General features: G+C 42.7%; 1 protein-coding gene across 7 annotated transcripts in view; it reads right to left on the reverse strand.

The window, feature by feature from the left end:
• LOC105428781 (synaptogenesis protein syg-1) overlaps positions 1-19,344 on the reverse strand; it is a 284,146-nt gene that overhangs the window by 183,446 nt on the left and 81,356 nt on the right. Inside the window, exon 1 of one of the 7 annotated variants that reach the window (XM_089075107.1) lies at positions 14,855-15,151. The exons of the other annotated variants lie outside the window; for them this stretch is intronic. Within the exon in view, the coding sequence (XP_088931233.1) occupies positions 14,855-14,933 (79 nt within the window). The 5' untranslated portion in view covers positions 14,934-15,151. Of the gene's footprint in view, positions 1-14,854; positions 15,152-19,344 lie in introns of those variants that run through there. 7 annotated transcript variants of the gene reach the window in all.

Here is a 19,344-nt window from a genome sequence, read left to right on the forward strand (position 1 = left end):
CTTCATATACGATTAAAATGGATACATTAATCCCTGAAGAGTTATCTCGATCAAAATGAAAAAGCACTTGCGCAAAAGATGTACAGATATAACTTCTGCAAAACATTTTTGTAACATTAGTAGCTTTAAAATGTTCGAATGCATCTATTCATAAATGTTTTATTATTATGAGAAAAACACGTCAATCTTTCAACTCTTCAAAAGCTGTCATTTAAGCTATTCAAAATTACACCTCTCACATAGAAACAAATATCGCAAATGTAATTGTATTTTTGCACTATTTCGCATATTACTTTAACGATATGTTAAAATGTCTTCTCAGATTTATATACATATAAAATTTTCATTCAAATTCGAAATAAAATCTGTAATTTGTTCGTGTTCTGCGTGTGTAGACTTTTATTTAAAGATGTTTTTTAAGAAGTTATTTAAAGATGTTTAAGTCAAGCCGAATTATTACAGAAGATAAAATGATATAAAATGCAAAGTGTTCATAAAATAAAAATGAGTTCGCAAATTTGATCACGGTCGCCATGAAGGAATTCTGTTGGTGAATTATATACTAGATTTAATATCAAGCTTCATAATTAAATGCGTTAAAAGATATTTCTCTATTGAATAATTTGGTTGAGTATTAAACTACTTTGCCGGTTACCGAAGGGTGGATTGGATTTAACGTTTGACGCGTTTTGACTTTAACGATCTTTTAGACATTTAGAGTAAATGCGAGAGGCCGCACGATTCGACTTATTCATAAAATGGCCCTTTAAACGCGCTTATTTCCGTACTATATTCTCAACATTCGCGTTGAGAGGAGGCGCGAAAGCCATCGCGCTGCGTGGCACGTGCGAGACGTAATATCCCATCCCGCGCCGGGCATACGAATCGTCCTCGCTATTACGGAAGGAAGCAAGGAGTCTTGATCCTCGCGAGGTCCTTTGGCACGTGCGTAACCGAAGGAAGGAGGAATGGAGCCGTGACGTACGACGCAAGCCGAGAGGAAGGAAGGTGCGAGAGCGAAGCGTCGCGCACCTTCGGAATTCAGGCCGCGCCGCTCGTTTACGAAATATTCGATATATCCCGAGGGTCGAGTGAAATTTCTAACGGAACAGAGAGCATACCCTCGGAGAATCCTCCCCCGAGCGGCGCGCTTATCGGCTCGGGAAGTATGTCCGTCACGAGAGGACGTAACGTCCGAGGTTTTTAAAACGCGGCTTTAGAGAGCTCTCGTTAAATGCCGGTGTATCTCGCGAGCGGATTTGCATCATAATCGATGGCCTTAACATGGCGTAAAATGGTACAGCATTCCGTAATAATGGATTTATCTAGCTATTTCTCGGGAGCATAGAGTACACTATGAATTATTCAAATTGCTATCGGACTGTCGCAAAGTTCTTGGAGATATGCTCCCGGAGAATAGGAAAGTGACGGGATAAAAGAGGAAGGATCGTGATCGTATAACGAAAGAGGGAGACTGAAGAAAATCGCGTTGCTGAGGATCTTAAAAGAGACCTTGTTTGTTCCGCAAGGTAGATTGAATCGTCGCGTGGAACTTCTGAAAGCAGCGCTATGCCACTGTGCTTTTCCCCCCTCGGCTTTAATAGTAAAGACCTCTCTCTTTCTCTCTCTCTCTCTCTCTCTCTCTCTCTCTCTCTCTCTCTCTCTCTCTCTCGTGACGCGATGTAAGGTGCGCTAAGATGGTAAATATTTATCAAGATTAGTCTCGAGGTGAGGAAGAGAGGAGGCTTTTTGTATTCGTCCGCAAGTCCGTCTTCGTCGCTCTGACGCCTTCAGGCTTTAACAAACACAAACTGCTTCACCCGACTTCGACTTCGCGATTCACTATTTTCTCTCTCGACACCCTATATATATCGTGCTTCACTATTCCGCTCCTTTATTTTTACTTCCCTCCTACGCTCGGGTCAGATCATTTACAACGTCGGTTGCGGGAAGTTGAGGCGGAAGGCGAAAACTTTAACTTCGGACATACTTCCGCCTGCTTTTCATTCAACGCAAAGACTGCAAACGTAGATATCGTAAAAATCTCCGCGCAAAGAGAGAAATGATGGCGATTTGTGGGCTACATTGAGAAGGAAGTCTTTCCCGCGACAACAAAAATAGCGTGTCGCGAGAAAAGCAACAAAGGATTTATTCCAGATAAATAAACAGTAGCGAGAACAAAGACTTCAAAGTGATGAAGTAAGATTTAACTTTACTACCTCTCCTTCTACATGTTCAAACGATGGAAGAGAGGTAACAATTTGATGCGATCCATTCGTTATACCGTTGAGATTCAAGGATCACTTTCCAGTTATTGTCTTGTACCTAAATTCGCTATTTAACCCAGAAAAAAACTAGAATATTTAAAAATTTGACAAGTTTAAAACTAATTTTACTTTTCTATTACAATAAAAATGTAGGACGTTTAAATTAACTGCTAGTGAAATATGAAAAAATATATTTGCGATATATTTGTCGTCATGTTTAATCGCACATAATTATTTCAATGCCCCACAAAATAATTTTCAGATCTAAAATCCGGCTGAATTTTTAGTTCAGCAAAACTACTTCGCCCTTTTCGCGAGGAGATGCTTGTTCGCTGTGGCGAAAAGTCACGTCACTGGCAATCGCCGATGTATGATAGCTTGTTATAATAACTAGCGATACATTTACGCGGGGAAACGCAAAGATTCAACGGTCGAATACGTTGACTTCACCGGCGGTCGGCGAGACTTGACGAATAGTCTGGCTCGACCGCGCGGGTAATCCACTCGCCGGAAGGTCCGAGATCTCATCCATTTTAAGCAACTTCGTCCTACTTCCACCTAGAGCATCGCACGACCTTTCCAACCGAGTCCTTCGCCTACGGATAGATATCTCGTGGAATATATCCGCCGTCCCTCGCTCGCCCTCCGTCCACGTAGATCCCCCGCATAGCTGGCTCATCCCTCATCCCCTCGTGGCCGGTTAGGTCCTGCGAATCCTGCGAGATCCCGACCGGCCTCCCCCCCCCGTGTGTATCGACCTTTGTTCTCGCGGTTGGCGATTGCACGGACGACAGCCACGTAGAATTCGGGGCAAATCATGCGACACGAGGGGAATCGCTAAGGACCAATCTGAACGGGTAAGATTAACAGCGATTACTGACTCCGGCCAATGTGTAGATAGTATTTCTCTCTTGTTACACTATAATAGGATTCTTCTCGTTGTGAGAAAAAAAATATATAGTGTACATATATAGTGTATATAATAATTTAATATTTAATAATTACAAAAATATATGCTAGCTGTTTTATTTATAAAGTTTCATAAATAAGTAAATAAAGATTTTTGTACGCGAAGAATAATTTAATTAAACCATTTACAAATGGATAAATATTGTGAAGTTAAATGGAGCTAATAATAAGATAGATACATAATGGAATAGGTGGAATGATCGATGAATAAGAGAGTAATTTTATCTTTTTAGAAATAAACGTGATTTATCGTTCCATCATCCAAAGCAGGGTGATCGTATCTGATAACGTATTCGATGTCAATCTCGTATTCTGCATTTTATAAATATTGCTTTCATGTCAAATGAATGGAATTATCGTGACGCAAACAAAGAGTCATCGGTGCCATCTTGCCGGTAATACGAAGTCCAACGTATGAAGGCCGAAATATTTGATAACGATAAGAGTAGTTTAACGTTAAGTGGGCTCTTTGTCAACCCCACCTATTGCTAATATTCAATTTAAATTCTGCCCACGATACACGTAAAACCGGTGAGTCTGCGTTTCGGGTTGTACTCTCGCAGGTAGGTCTCGACCCGAATTATATCGGAGGACCTTACATTTAATTTAAAAAAAAAAAAAAAACGGGAAAAAGAAAAATAAGAATCTTAATTCTGTTGCTGCCTAAGCAGATTATTTAGAAAGGAAAAGATCGGAAATAGAAAGAAAAAAATGAAATATCATGAGCGAAAAAGTTTCCGGTTATTAAAGAGGAGAAAAAATAATTTTTAATGAGATCCTCGAAGAGTTATATAGAACGTATTTACGATCGATTGTTCTCCAGACCAGATCATAATCCCTCAGAGGCAGATTATAAATATACGTGCAGCACTGTAATAAGGTAAATCGAATATCCGTCCGGAGAATCGACACCGAGCATGCAAGATGCATTTCGCTTATACGGGGAATATTGCATTATGCGGAACGTACCACGTTACAGCATTTTTCAGTCGAGTAGAATTCAGGAAGGGAAAAGATGAATTTATGCGATCGATAGAAGTATCTCGACCGCGCTCTACTTCGGATTCAGGCTATGCCTCTCAGCCTTCTTATGATTTTATTGAATCGGATAATACGTCGTATCACGTCTGAGGCGATATGTCAATGAATACGCCTCACGTGAAAAAATACCACCGGCAGCAGACTGATTAAATTATAACAAGTACGAAATCGAGCAATTATTACAAGTAGAAAAATTGGATGACGAAATTGCGCGGATGTACGTTGGTTCGGAAAAAAAAAAACCTCTTAATTGCAACGCGATAACAATACTCGTTGAGAAAGATTCACGTTTATGTACATAAATAATTCTTGGTGAGCGTTATACACATTGGCAAAGAAGCATGTTACGTTTTATGGTATAATGTTGCTTTCGCGTGCGAAATCCCGCAAGGTATAGATATCGAGTGCGAGCTCGCGTGGTGTGAAACGAGAGATAAATCGCCTGAAGCAGCAAAAATGGTCAAAAATAGAAAAAGAGCGTTAGGCAGGCCGTGCGAATGGAATATCTATGAGAAAGTCCATAAAATTCTGAGGTCTATAATAATTCGAACTGTGACGAAAAGTGATTAATTCCACCTGCGTGTAAGCCAAGTTTATTTCAAGCAAAGTTATTTTACATCAATTTCGAAAACGTTTCGATATTAATACACCTCCAAGGTGTATCTTGCTCTGTTAAATTGGCATTAAATATTACCAGCAGCATCCGAGTTAGATTTACGAAAATACATATATATTTCGACTCGGGGGAGGGGGGAGGGGAAGGGAGGCGGGGGAATAGCTGCAGCGAATAATAATTGGTTACGGTAATGCCTGGCGTAAATTGATAAATTGAAGTAATTCCGATGGCAGCTAGTGAGAGCCACGTTGCTACGCCACTATCTATACCAGCCAACGGTACGAAATGCATCTAATTGGTGATCCCGAAGGCGCGAGCAAGCTCGTAAAGTTAGAACAAGAGCAGGACGTTATTCGCAAAGTCGTGCTCGCTGTTCTTGCCGGATAGCCTAATTTATCATTGTTACTGTCTCGTCTTGTTCCTGACAATGAGTCGCGTGTGAGAACGCGCTCGAGCATTTTCTTTTCCCCTATTCTCTCGATCCATTACCTCTCTCTTGGCGGTTTGGAACCCATCAAAAAGATATCATGAAAACTTACGATTATTAACTGTCACAGCAATACGTGAATAAATATCGAATGCCGAATGTTTCATGCTCCGTACGGTTTATCCGCTCTCTTCATATTTTATTTCGTACGCTTCTATTTAGTAAACACCTTTCTTCCGTCATCCTTTATCTCGCAACCTTTTCGTAGGATAAGTAGAATAAGTTTTATAAGAGCACTATATCGAGCTCATCAAGTGAATATTGCATTCTTACGCCCGGCAATAACTCCTGTAATTTCAATTTAATTATACATTCATAAAGCGTAATTTAAATGCTTTAGGGCTACATTGCTTCATGTAATTTTCGATAATTCTATCTTGGAATGCCATACTATTCTCCCTCCCTCTCTCTCTCTCTCTCTCTCTCTCTCTCTCTCTCTCTCTCTCTCTCTCTCTCTCTCTCTCTCATTTTCTGTCAGTACTTTTCGTAGTTCTCGCGCTGTGTTGCTCATGATCTAATTTTCCTGCATTTACGCACCTGATCGCGCATTTCTCGTCTCTAGCTGTTATTCGTTTTACTTTACACGAACGATTCGTTAAAATGAACGTAATCCCCTGCCTGCGCTCGTGCAACAGGCATATCGAAGCTTCTAAACATTCGGAAGGTTCCACTAATCGGCTAATTCTAATTTACATCCCTTCTAATAATTTACCATTTTCTACCTAAACTTGAAGATTATTTAAACGAAGTACTCTCTTGACAGTAATCTACAGATGACTTCAAATTTAGCTTGGTTTCAAAGAAATAAAGTAACGGCGGATTTGGCCGTTTTAAAGAAATAAAGTAACGGCGCATTCTTAATACGAATTGCGCGTCGCGAACTCTTCTTTTGCCGATGACATTTATGTTTTAAGACAGAACATAATAGCTTCCCCTGTTGTTATTGTCATTGTCGCCGGAGCCGAAAAGAATGGCGCGAGTCTGCGATTCTGGCGTTAAACGCCCGGAAGAAATCGGCCGTCTCTCTCGTCTGCCGGATCTCTTTTCATCGCAGAGCTGAATAAAAGAGAAGCGACTGGGGTGGGCGTGGGGTAAGGGTAGGTGCGCGAAGAATGCAGAAACAGGACGGCTCTTATCGAGCTTCCTTCTGTTTTTATCTCTCGCGGATTTTTGTATCTTTATTTTAGATTGCTGTCGGGGGCGAAGCCGAGCGCAGCCGCTCCGTGTAACTCTCTTTCGCGGAGGGGTGAATGGGAGAAAACCCAGGGCAGCGGTGAGGACCGGTGAGAGAGAAGCGTCCGACTGCATTGCCCCGGAACGGACCGGGATGGTCCGACGGGGGATGTGAGAAACGGCAAGAAAACGAGAAAGAACAAGAACACCCGCCGGCGAAAAAGAGAAAGCGGAGCAGTGGGAGGACGGCTCTCTCTCTTTCTCTCTCTCGAAAGAATGAAGTTTTTAGTTCGTCCCGAGGGAATCGCGAGGTAATAACCTTCTTCCGCGAGACGGTTATATTCCATAAAAAAAAAGAAAGAGAGAGAGAGAGAGAGAGAGAGAAAGTTGCACCCCATCGTTTTTCCTTCTGAAATAAGTGCACGCGATTAGCTCTGCCGTTCGATATCCACTTCGAGATGTACTTCTTGTTCTCCTTCTGCTCTTATTTTTATCCATTATCCACATATTTATTCCCTCCCCCCAAGTCTCATCCCCTCCACCTTGTCCCTCTCTTTTGTCTTAAACATTCTCGCGTATGGGGTTCGGCATACGTACGGGACGATTGAATGCATTCTGTCACGCGATCTTTTTCTCTCCTCTCCTGTCTCGCGGTTCCCGCCAATAACGGAAAATCCGACGGGGTCCTTTCTCCGCAAGCGATATGCCGTATTGTATTCGAAAGAACGTTCCATTGTGTGGAAGTTGTCTTTCCGTAGCGTGAAGTACAATTCCAGAGAAAAATGCCGCTTGTTTGATCGCGGTTGAAAGATAAGATGGCAGACATATGTACGTCTTCATTCATTAAATCGATCGTTTAAAGGCGCAATAATAAATATGATAAATATGATATGCAATTTGACGCGTCAGAATGGCCAACACAAGAGAAAACAGCTAAGGCTGACAGGGGAAAAAAAAAACAGGCATCAAACGGCACTAATGGCCGAAGAGACGAGTAATGCCTCTCGATACCTTGTTTCGATGCCGATAATACTCGGCTCGGAGGTATTACTGGCGGCGGCACGACAAAGAGGCCATCACGGCTCGTACAATGGACGCGCTAAGTGACGATGACGGGTAGGCGCATCCCCGTCGGGATGGCATGGAAGCGAGCAACGGAACGCCGGTATTGATACCGGTATTTCTCGCGTAGCTCAAGCTCGACCGACAGAATTCAGAGATTCCATTTGGCATTCTCCAGAGACAACAGGCCCCGGCTGTATGTACGCCCGAGCCATTTCTCCTCTCCCTTCTCTTTCTACCCCTCTCTCTCCCTCTAATGGCCGCGAGCACACGCGCGCAGCACCCACACATCCCTTGCACCACATATCCCCGTTGGATGCGCACTTACATGCGTACGAGCGCATGTTCCTCCGTCCCCGTCCCTCTAATGGCAGCCCTCGTTCGCTGTTGCGGTGTCTGTGTGTGCATAGATATAACGCGCGGTCGGCGGAGTTATAGCTGTGCGCGACAATGGCCGGCAGGACCCTACATATCGGATGATCCGACGAGAATGATGTGCCTTGTTGTTATCCGATGTCGTTCGACAGTCGGTAGCAGCTTCCTTAAGCGCTGTCACAGAACTATGGACCTCCGTTTGGTGTCTTCCGCTCGGCCGTCCGCAAAGCGGCGCTTTCATCCGCCTCCCGTACGCATTCTGTATGCTTCTATGTATGACGCCTTGTATCTCTGGCCCCACTTCGAAGGCCAGAACTCGCGCGTATGCCCTCCAGTCAGAAACAACGGTCCGGGCCATATTACCACCATTAATCATACCTCCGTATTGAGTGGAATACGGAGAGAGCTTGAGAGAAAGAGAGAGAGAGAGAGAGAGAGAGAGAGAGCTCGTATTCGAAAGGAAGGAGAGAAAGAGAGAGTAGACGAGTAAGTACCAATCTACTAGCACCCTTTCGACAAGCTCGCCGGGATCCAGGTTATCTCATTAATTATTCCAAGCTTCTTTTCCCTTTTCCTTCATTACCGGATATTACAGGATGTCATCGTGTTTTTACATGAAAGCGGAAATGATGGCGGAACTTATTGCAAAGACGGTGATGATGTCGACGCAATATTATGATTGTACTACGTGTTTATCGGGTCCAATGGCGAAACTTCCTGTCGAGTTCTTTCGAAATATAAATAGCGAATGCAATGCGACAGTGTATACGTTTGAATTTCACCCGGAAAAATATTGACAAGTTTACATCGCATTCATATATATATATATATATATATATATTTGTGTGGGTATGTATGTATCTATGTATGTATGTACGATAGCGAATCAACAAATAAGATAACTTTTGATGCAGCAATTTGACGGAAGGACTGTTGATTTAATAATTTTCGGTGAAAGTATCGTCGATTGTATGTGTATATAGAAAACTCGAGCATCTCATATGATATATGAGTATATTCTATTCAAATATAAAAAATATTATATTTATTATAATATATGTAATATAAATAATATTATATTTATTAATTCACCGTATTATTAATATAATTGGCAATCTATTTCATATTCCATTTCCAAATTCTATTTAGGTAGATATAGATATGGTTTATAGATTATATAGATTATATAGATATAGTTAATTATCTCGAATTATTTCAGATATATTACAAAAATCTCAAATTGTTTTATTACTCGAATTAAAAAAAATTTTTTAAAGTCTTGAAAATTGGGAATATTTTTAAAATATATTTCTTATAACTTTTTTTCTTATAACTTTATATTCCCTCAATCTGTTTTCTGTTTATGTATATACAAATATAAATAACAATTTAATAACAATAACAATTTTATCTTTCAAAATTTTAAATGTTTCTGATATTTGAACACTTCTGAGGGAAGATTTTCCAGATGTTCGAGATTTCCAAATGCTTCAAGTATCCACAACTTTCAAGATTTTTCGAAACTTTCAAAAGTGTCTAGTGTTTCGAATAATATTTGTAACAATTCGTATTTTTACATTATTAAATTTATTAGATATATAATATTCAAACGTCCATCATTAGATCCACGGTCCAAATTAATTCATCGCGTGATTTAATTAATATATATAATTACACGTGTACACGTGTGGAATTTATATTCAGTATCCATTTGTCCATTACGACGATGTTCGTCAACGATATATTCGGATCGACTTACGATTCTTTGGACACGAGAATTGGTCACGTATGGCTCGACCTGGCAAGATGCCGAAATTATGAAATCAGCAGTACGTGCGGAGGATTTCCGGACATGACGGAGACAAGAATAGTGAACTGGATGAGGAACAAGGAGGACGAGAAAGAGAAGCACGCGAAGGGGTTGAGGGCTGATTGGCGCGAACCAAGGGAGGGAAAGCAGTGACAGAGAGGTACGGGGAAAAGACGTATTAACTGGGTTCCCGAGAGTGCCGTAACCCCTCTTATACGTCACCGCGTTGCGAAGCGCGCGTATGTACACAGAGCGAGCGTTATGGTGTCTCTGGGGCAGACCGCGTCTTATCAAGAAATATGGAACAACCGCGCGGAAATTGGAATGACCGCAGCCGAGCTGCCGAGCCGCTCGAGAGCCGCGTAATTATTTCTATTCAATTACGACATTGGCTCCTCCGGAGCGGTTGGTTCGCGCAAATTGAACGGAGACTCGTACTTCTGAGACGATTATTTAACGCCAGTTTTTTTTTCGCCTTTTGCACTCGACCATCGGATAAAGTTGTTCCGAAGGATGTTTCCTGTCTTAAATCTCGAGGAATCGGAAGGAATCGGAATCGTAGATCAGCAAGTTCCGTTCATCTCCTCTCGAAAGAGAGAGATATATAATAGAACGAATCGTGGACTGTAATCGAACGCGCAATCACGTACATTCACATTGTAAATAAAGGAGTTGGACGGATGCTGCGAACTCTGAGGATAATTAACGGAAGCCCCCGTGTCCATCGCTGCCAAGTATTCTGCGGGCGTGCGGAAAGTGTTATCTTCGGTAGAGTATCGAGATCCTCTTCTCTCTTCCCTTCTCTCTTCCCTTCTCTCTTCCCCTGCGGATAATTAACGATCTTGCGGTGCGGTGTTTCTTCGCGGTAACTCCATCACGGCCGAAAACTTGGCCTTTGATCGTGCAAGATCTGCGACGTCGTTGCAGGAGCGCGGTTTTTCGGGCGGGCCAACATCCGGCATATCGATCCCTTTGTTCCACGAGAGCGACGGAGAGGACCACTCTCGTCGCGTCGCGTTCCACGGGATGTATCTCGCCCTGTTCTACATTCAGAGCGAACAAGTTTCGTCGGTGGTTCTCTTCAGAAAATGAAATCGAGCGCTCTCTTCTCGCGCCAAGATTGTCCCGTCCGGATTGGACGGACATGGATGCTCCGAAATGTTTGTCGCAATCATCATTTGTCTTCGTGGCCACCGATACAAGCCCTACCCGTACATCTTTCGTCTCTCTCTCTCTCTCTCTCTCTCTCTCTCTTCCTTCTCCCTTTCTCATCTTCCCTTTCCTTCTCTTCTCCTTCCTCTTCTCCTCTATCCGCGGGATCTGTGCTCCTCCTCTCTTGATTTCGCCGTTTTGTCTCTTGCTTTTTCTGCCTCGATTTCCTACTTGCCTGGCACGAGCCTCGTTCCATTCCTTCTGCCTTTCGGCGAACGTGCGCTGAATTGTCCGGTTGTCTGCGCGACCGTACCGGAGGACAAAAATCTTGGAGCAGACGGAGAGAGTCCGCGAAGACAAACGGGGAAGGGCACGAAGACGTACGTGCCCCGAAGCATACGTTTCCGGAAGCAAGAGACAAACAAGAGCGAGGTTAGGAACTAGTTTTAAGAATTGGCTCGGTTACGTAAGACGTTTGCCCGTGACATCGATCGTCGTTGCCTGTTTTCTCTCCTCGGAATGAGTGCATTTTCTCATACATCCTTCGCGAAAATAGGAAACATGTCGGAGTCTACGCGAATATTTCCTAGAATTCCACAAGCCTTAATCCTAAAAGTATCGGATACTTTTGAGAAGAGGTGTATTCATAGATTTTTCATCCGTGAATATTGTAAAATCGCGAAAATATAAATGCGTTGCTTGATAACTCACGATTAAAAACCACCCGATCGTTTTTCACTCATCAGATCATATTGTTTACTTGTATACTTGTATATTTCGAGAGGTTAAAATGATATATCGTCGAATTAATCCATCAATCGTTACCTTAAAACGTACGCCGGAAATAATCCGGCGAAAAAGAACGCAACAACTGCTGCGAGATAGACGGCGATTTTCCACGTCCGACGTGGAAATGGAAGAAAGAGAAGACCGGACGCAGATTCAACAGATAGACGAGAAACGAATTGTGAATAGCGGGCAATCTAAACCACTCTGTGGAAAAATAGTTGAACTGTAAAAGAAAGGAACGAGAAAGAGAGAAAGCGGGAAAACAAAAAGAAAAAGAGAAATCTGGGCTTTTCTCACGGGAGATAATATATTTATGGACTACCAATGGCACTGTTGTGATTATTATGAGCAATCTCGTCGCTCGACAAAATTCGAGACTTTAAGCAAATTATAATATTACGCTTGTTCATCACATTTTGCCGTCCGATATCAAACGAGGGGGAGAGGGGGGGGGGGCACTCATATAATTAAGTATATAATTGCGCTCGCATGAAAAATTGTTTATATTAATATTCGTCATGGTAATTTGCAATCTTCTCACCATTATCTCTCCCAAATAATCTCGATTAATAATCCTAATTGTCCGCGTAGCCTGACGCGAAATGAAAGGCGGAGAAACGAAATTATGTGTACATTATACACGTCGCTATCATATAAATTGCCCGGCGTGTGCCTATTACTTCGTAACTAGTGAAATGGCGCTATAACGGTGAATGATATACTCGTAAAGAGTGTAACGCACGGAAAGGAAAGTGGAGTCCATTAGATTATATCTTCGTCGGGATCAATACGACGGCTTATAAGCCGCGGCTTTCGACAAAGAATAACACCCGGCAATTCCTCAGTTTCATCGAGCCTCACCGTTACCGTCGCATCTGCCGCGCGTACACACGTGTACACACGCTCACGCGCATTACTTACGTGTCAAGTTACGCTTATGTCGTTGCAACTTCTCACCACGCGCGACAACTTTGTCTCACAGCGGAACTTATCGATCTTAAAAGCTCTTAGCGCCACATTAAGATTATATGACGCCGCAACGCAAATTAATATCGCGTAATTCTGCAATATAATGATTATCGCAATTTATTAGCGATAGCAATAAACCATTAATCGCACGATAATAATAAATAAAAAATTAGCAATTATTTTTATTTATTTATGATGCAATAATTGTCGAGGATTTTATTACGACATGTGAGGAAGGATTCAAACTGATTTCTAATTCCAAATGACAAAATGCAAATGCAAAATGCATGTCGATTCGTAAAGTTGGGGTTGTACGCTGTCGTAAACCGCGAAAATCGTTGCGAAAGAGGGGATGGTACGATTCGACGCGTCAGAGCGAGAAATGCCGTTCGTCGACGGCGCATTAACTCGACGTTACTAAGGTGAAAATATGTAGCGCGATTACCAGGACGGTGGTTTATTAAACCTCAGCTAATCCAACAGCTTGAATCATATTAATATGAAATATTTAGAATATTTTAATTAAAATCCTTAGAGATGCAAATCAATAATAAAATTAATATTTTATTTAAAATTACTTCAAAGTTTATCTTTACTACAACGATTTACAAAAATAAGTATCACATCAGATTAACGTGAATCCAGATCGCGCACGAACACAAACGAACGAATATTCACGTCAATGATGGATGATATTGCACGTACGAACGAGAGACCAAATTTACATAGCAAATCCATTTCATCTTTAATCGATATTTCAAAAAATGAGCGCCCGTCGTACTCGCCCGCGTTTGCTCGCGATCGTTCGTCCTTACTCCAGATCCATTTTTACAATGGGCTCTTACCGTTACACAATTTCCATGGTGGTCGTCTCTTTCCGCGGACACGCCAAGGTCTGATTGCAAGCCCCACGTTTGTGGCATTAAAGCGGAGAGAGAGAGAGAGAGAGAGAGAGAAAGAGAGAGAGAGAGAGAGAGAGATACGCAAGCGTCTAAAGCCCTAGGTGCGCGATGATACGACCATGGAACGTAGCCATAATGGATGCTTATCTCGTTGCACGTCGCTGGACGCAAGACCGCCGTTTGTCCAGTCCCACGGCGAGTAATCGATTGGTTCCTTTGTTACTTCGCGAAGCCAGTGACCGAGCGGACGCACGCTGAAATGATAAATAAGCGAACCGGCTTCTTCCATCGCGAATGTCAGCACCCGACGACGATTTTCACGGCGATCCGCGAGCCGGATAGAGAAGCCGATTAAACGGCGCGATTAATTGGCCTCGTTAGAACCGTTTTATTGCGGCGCACGTCGGTACATAGTATACATTATGATTTTATCAGACGATATATACAAAATGCGGCACGTATCGATTAACTTTCGCGTGTTTAAAAAGGGCAGTCCATTCAACGTTCAGCGATGTTTATGAGCAAGCGAGTCGCGTTTTATCTACCGAAATCGTTACTCTGAAAGGGCTTTATAATGCGCTATGTATCATATTTTCGTGCTTCAAGTATCGTGCGTTAGCAAGTGGATGTGCGAACATAATTAACCATAAATTCATTCAATGGCGCTTCAATGTAACATCTATATAATATATATATAATATATATATATAATATATCTTTGTATAGTAATATATATATATATAATATATATATAATATATCTTTGTTGACCTACATTATTTCCCCCGAACAAACTGAACGTACCGTTCGCCTCGTGAAAGGTACAGGCACATGAATCAAGAAGATTCCTCCTCTCCATGGCGGTGCGAACGAAAAGGGGGAACGGAAAACGGGAGATAAAAAAATTTGGAGCGAAAAGGGCCATACATCGTTAGGAAACCGATCGTCTCCTCTCTCCCCTCCCTCCCCACCCCGGGGGACCAGTTTTCTACCTCTGTCGAAATCGACGAGATCTCCACCAGGCAACCGGACGTCTGTGAGAACGATGTCAACCGATACAATTCAGGATTGGATGGACGGGAGATGATATTGTACGGCGCCGTTCTCTTCATCGCCGTTGCGTCGTCTCGGATCCTCCGACAAATAAGATTCCCCGGGTGAAAAAAGAACGGTGATATTGGATAGCCGGGGCTACGGGGGATACCTAAGCATGCGGAGAAGCGCAAACCCTATATATATATACCTGCCTGACGGACTGGTGATTCCATATTACGCGACGAACGTAAAAGTCTTGGCTCCGAGGTCGTCGACATCTCCGCCATTGGCGACGTAACGCGCGATAAAACGGACCCCCTGCAATATGAATCTCGTTGAATCTCTCCTTGCCTCTGCTCGGACAAAAAACTCGAAAACTCGGGATACACAGTTCAGGAACCCCGGGCTATTTCGGGGGCGATTTCGGCGCGTCGTTGTGTTACGAGAAGGTCGAAGCTCGACGTAGGAAACGCGAGGAGAAAATCGAGACCATCATCACAGGGAGGATAAAAGAAGGTTCACTTCACTCCGAGTACATGTATGTACCGTTGTTTTACTCTGTCTGCCCTAGGAATGGTTTGTTGAAGAACATACGGAATAGTAAAGTATATACATATGGTAAGGATCATCACGGTTCCCGCGATGACGATGAATGGGGCGAAGGAAGAATCAGAGGAAGGAAGGAAGGAAGGAAGGAAGGAAGGAAGGAAGGAAGGAAGGAAGGAAGGAAGGAAGGAAGGAAGCGAGCAAGAAAGGAAGGAAGGAGAAAAAGATGTAACATAACTAGACCATTGCTTTAGATTTCGAAATACTGTTCGCAGCAGCAACTGGCTCGTTGTTTTCTTCTACGCCATCTCTCATGTCCCACTCCTGCAAGTTGCCAGCCGGCTCGGATACCTTCACGAACTTTCACCTCTTTCCCTCTAGCTCTCCGTCTACCATCCCCTTGTCACTCTCTCCCTCCTTTTCTCTCTCTCTCTCTCTCTCTCTCTCTTTCTTTCTCTTTTTCTCTTTCCCTCTCCCTTCTTTTCAGCACTCTCTTCTTTTTACTGTTCAGCCATGTTTCTGCCGTGCAGAAAATTTAAGACCCTGTGCATTATCGTGTAATTTAGGATACGCGAAGGGGCTAAAGCGAGGCGGATGAGGATGGATAAATTATTTTATTTGTCGAGTACGGTGTCTTTGTTATATATCCGGGAAGGCGATATAAATCGTGAGGACTTATTACGATACGGGGACCCATCTAAAAGGTCAGAAGCATTTCTCAAGGAGCTAGCATCGTAGATTACCTGTTCGAGATGGATAAAGGCGGAGGGAGGATGCCGATGAAATGGCCGGCATCGAAGCTATCGGGGAGGGAGGGGGGGGAGGGGGCATTATGGATATTATCGAACCCGTGCGGTAATCCCACGAAAGCCGAAAGGATCCAATATGCGCTCGCACAACGACTTCGCATTACAACCCCGTAGTTGAATATTGCGTCACAGCTCACGCACATTCCGACCAAAAATTCGTATCATAAAAGGTTAACGCGCGGGCATTACTCTCGTAGCGTAGGAGTAATGTTGCGCGGATAATTGAACGCGTAAACGAAATCCCCGGGAAATCGATTCTCGGAATCGGCGCGAACTCCACTCAGCGGATATAAAGCGGACTCGCAAAAATGGAAATTCCCATTGAGAGAAAATCGATTTCGAATAATGTAAAGAATTCGTCATCGGGATACGTGTGTGCCGGTCGGTCGGTCGGTCGGTCGGTTTCGGAATAACCGTGGTACAGTGAGAATTTCGATGGCGCGTTACTTCGTTCGCGCGGCAACACGGGGCTTTGTGACGTGCCCGACGGCAAATAATTTCGCAACATCTCGAAGCGAGCCAGCGAGCTCGCGAATGACCGCAACGCGAAACGTTAAACTGTAAACCAAAACGCTTTATTCCACGTAGCCCGTTCCGGTAGCTCGTTTCGATAACCGTAACGTACGAGTCCTCTCATCCCTGGTTCAGAGCGAGTGCAGATGTAGAGGTACTCTCCTCTTTCTCTATTTTTCTACTAAATACAGCTATCGCTGTACGGAAAGCTAAATTCCAAACATTTCACTTATCTTAATATAAATTTTGCGTACGCTTATTGTGCACATCCGCTGTGAAATTTAAAGATTGAATTTTCAGTTCTAATTTTAAACTCTAATAAACTATTTAAACTAGACGATTCAATCGATTTATTATTATGTATAATTATTCTACTTTATTTATGAATTTCCTTATTAACTCCAAAATATCTTATTGTATTGTTAAATTCTTAAATAATTGACATTTTTAGCAATTTTACAAAAATAATTTTAAAAAATCAAATAATTTAAACAAATAGAATCATAGCCAATCTTGGTGGCTAAATTTCTATATATGAGATAAATTCAAATAATTTTTTATTATCAACCACGTGCCATTATTTTTAGCAGACTTACAACGTAGCGCTTTTATAGCAATTCGATAATCAAAAATCTTGATAACGATTAAAATCCCTTTTATCCTCCCACAGGAAGTATATATTGCGAAAAATATCACCTCAGCCGAGAATCGAACCTGGATTGTCTGTTCTAAATAATTTAATTAATTTCTCTCTCTCTCTCTCTCTCTCTCTCTCTCTCTCTCTTTCTCTCTCTCTCTCCCTCCCCCTTCCCTTCTTTTTCTCTTCGTTCTTCCTTTTTCATTTTTTAGCCAAGGAACAATGGATTTCTGGATTTTGCAAGCATGAGCAATATGTCCAAACTAGTCATCCATAATCCATACGATCGTCTTTATTAGAGGCACCATTAAACCACAGCGCGGTATCAAAGCCGAACGTAGCCTATTTTAGAATTGGCTGTCCCGATCGTCTTACCAGCCGCGTCCCTTTTTGCTGTGAGCAACGAGAGCGAGGCGGAATCGTCTTATCGCCGGCCACAACGATAGCTCTGTCATCGTGTTACGTGCGGTCCCGGGGTATAGGCGAGACGATCGCGTGTCCCGCGCGATAAATGGGACCCGCGGCGACGCGTCCTTGAGCTTAATCGTCTTAAGCCGCGTGTCGTCGGGGCATACTAATTTTCTACGGGCAGACCAACGCGCGGAAGTTACCGAGGCGGCACGCTCGTGCCCGACAGAATTTGTTTGATGGATGAAGAATAAAATACGACTTCTCTCGACGCTCAAAGATTTTAACAAGGAGGCCAAACAGGCCGTCTAGTGGTTTACTGTCGCCTGAGTATACCAATTTTCCGAAGCGAACAAGTTACCACACGCCACAAAAATAACACGACTAGCGTCTCTAGGCGAGGAAGGATTTGTTTAGCAAGTAAACACAATCTACGCGAAGTGTAAAAAATCATAGCGTAAATAGAAAGGAAGAAGAATAAAGGGGAAAGAGAGAGAAAGAGAGAGAGAGAGAGAGAGAGAAACTAATTAATTAGAACTAAAACATCGAACTGGTTCGTTGTTACCGCCTGCGGCAATATATTAACTTTCTGCGGGTAAGTTGTGACATGAAACAAAAGTGCCACGCTCATGTTCGGCGAAGGAAGGATCCGTCGAGGCAAGCATTCAACGAAATTTACGTTGATCACGCAAACATTGCATTTTCGTGAGAAAATCCCGACGAGAATATATAATAAACGTCGACGTCGCCAACGCGATCGTTAATGTCGCCTCGCGTCGAAGTATAAGTAATTCTCCGTGAACAAGTTATAAGGTATGAAAGTAACACTTTCGGCGAAACAAGATGGCGGGGAGAAAACGCCGCTTTTAGATCACATAAAATTGCAATCTCGTAAGAATATCGCAGCGAAGTCAGCTCGGACAGGCCAACGTCTGCTTGCACGATGCACGCCGGAATCGCATCACGTATTATTAACCGCCGAATTGGCCAAACGAGCTTCGAAGCGACGGCAATAAAGTCTCGTCGCGTCGGCATTTTTATTTGTCTATGTCGGCGCACGATGTCGTTTTCACGCGCGTTTGTATTTTAACTTTCGCCGGTTCGCCTTCGCGAACACCACGCGTGCCAGCTAAAATTATTTGGCGATGCTGGCTCTCTGCGAGAAAAACGGTCGTTATTCTTTAAAAACATCGCACACTCGCGAGAGAGTCTCCCTTTGCATTGCGTCGCGTTACCTCTGAATTAAATTATAATCGTGTGAAACATTTTGCCTCCGCGAGACAAGCTCATCGCTGAATAAAATAATTTTGTGCGAAATTTTTATTCGTGAAGCACACGTCGATACGCCCGTCGCCGAATCATCGTTTCTCAGTTTTTGACATGAACAAATTTACTTTGATATAAAATAATTGTGACGAATCCATCAAACGCAGTAAAATCGTGCCGAGGATTGATATGTGCAGTACGCTGAACATAATTAAATTTAGGAGCAGTGTAGTCTCCAATATTAAATAAATTTTAGCTTTATTTGGAGAGTACTCTCTCTCTCCTATCTCTCTCTCTGTCTCTGCCCATCTCTCTCTCTCTCTCTCTCTCTCTTCTCTCTCTCTCTCTCTCTCTCTCTCTCTCTCTCTCTCTCTCTCTCTCTCTCTCTCTCTGATATTATTTATCGAAATTTTAATTTTTTTCCTCTGAATTTTATTTATGGTGGCTTCTCGACGTAATCAATAAAATTAATAATTTCAAAATACATCTGGAAAAATATATGAGAGAAAATTCAAAGAG

Source organism: Pogonomyrmex barbatus, unplaced genomic scaffold, assembly GCF_055798465.1.
Source record: "Pogonomyrmex barbatus isolate J1 unplaced genomic scaffold, ASM5579846v1 scaffold18, whole genome shotgun sequence".
In the NCBI taxonomy this organism is placed as follows: domain Eukaryota; kingdom Metazoa; phylum Arthropoda; class Insecta; order Hymenoptera; family Formicidae; genus Pogonomyrmex; species Pogonomyrmex barbatus.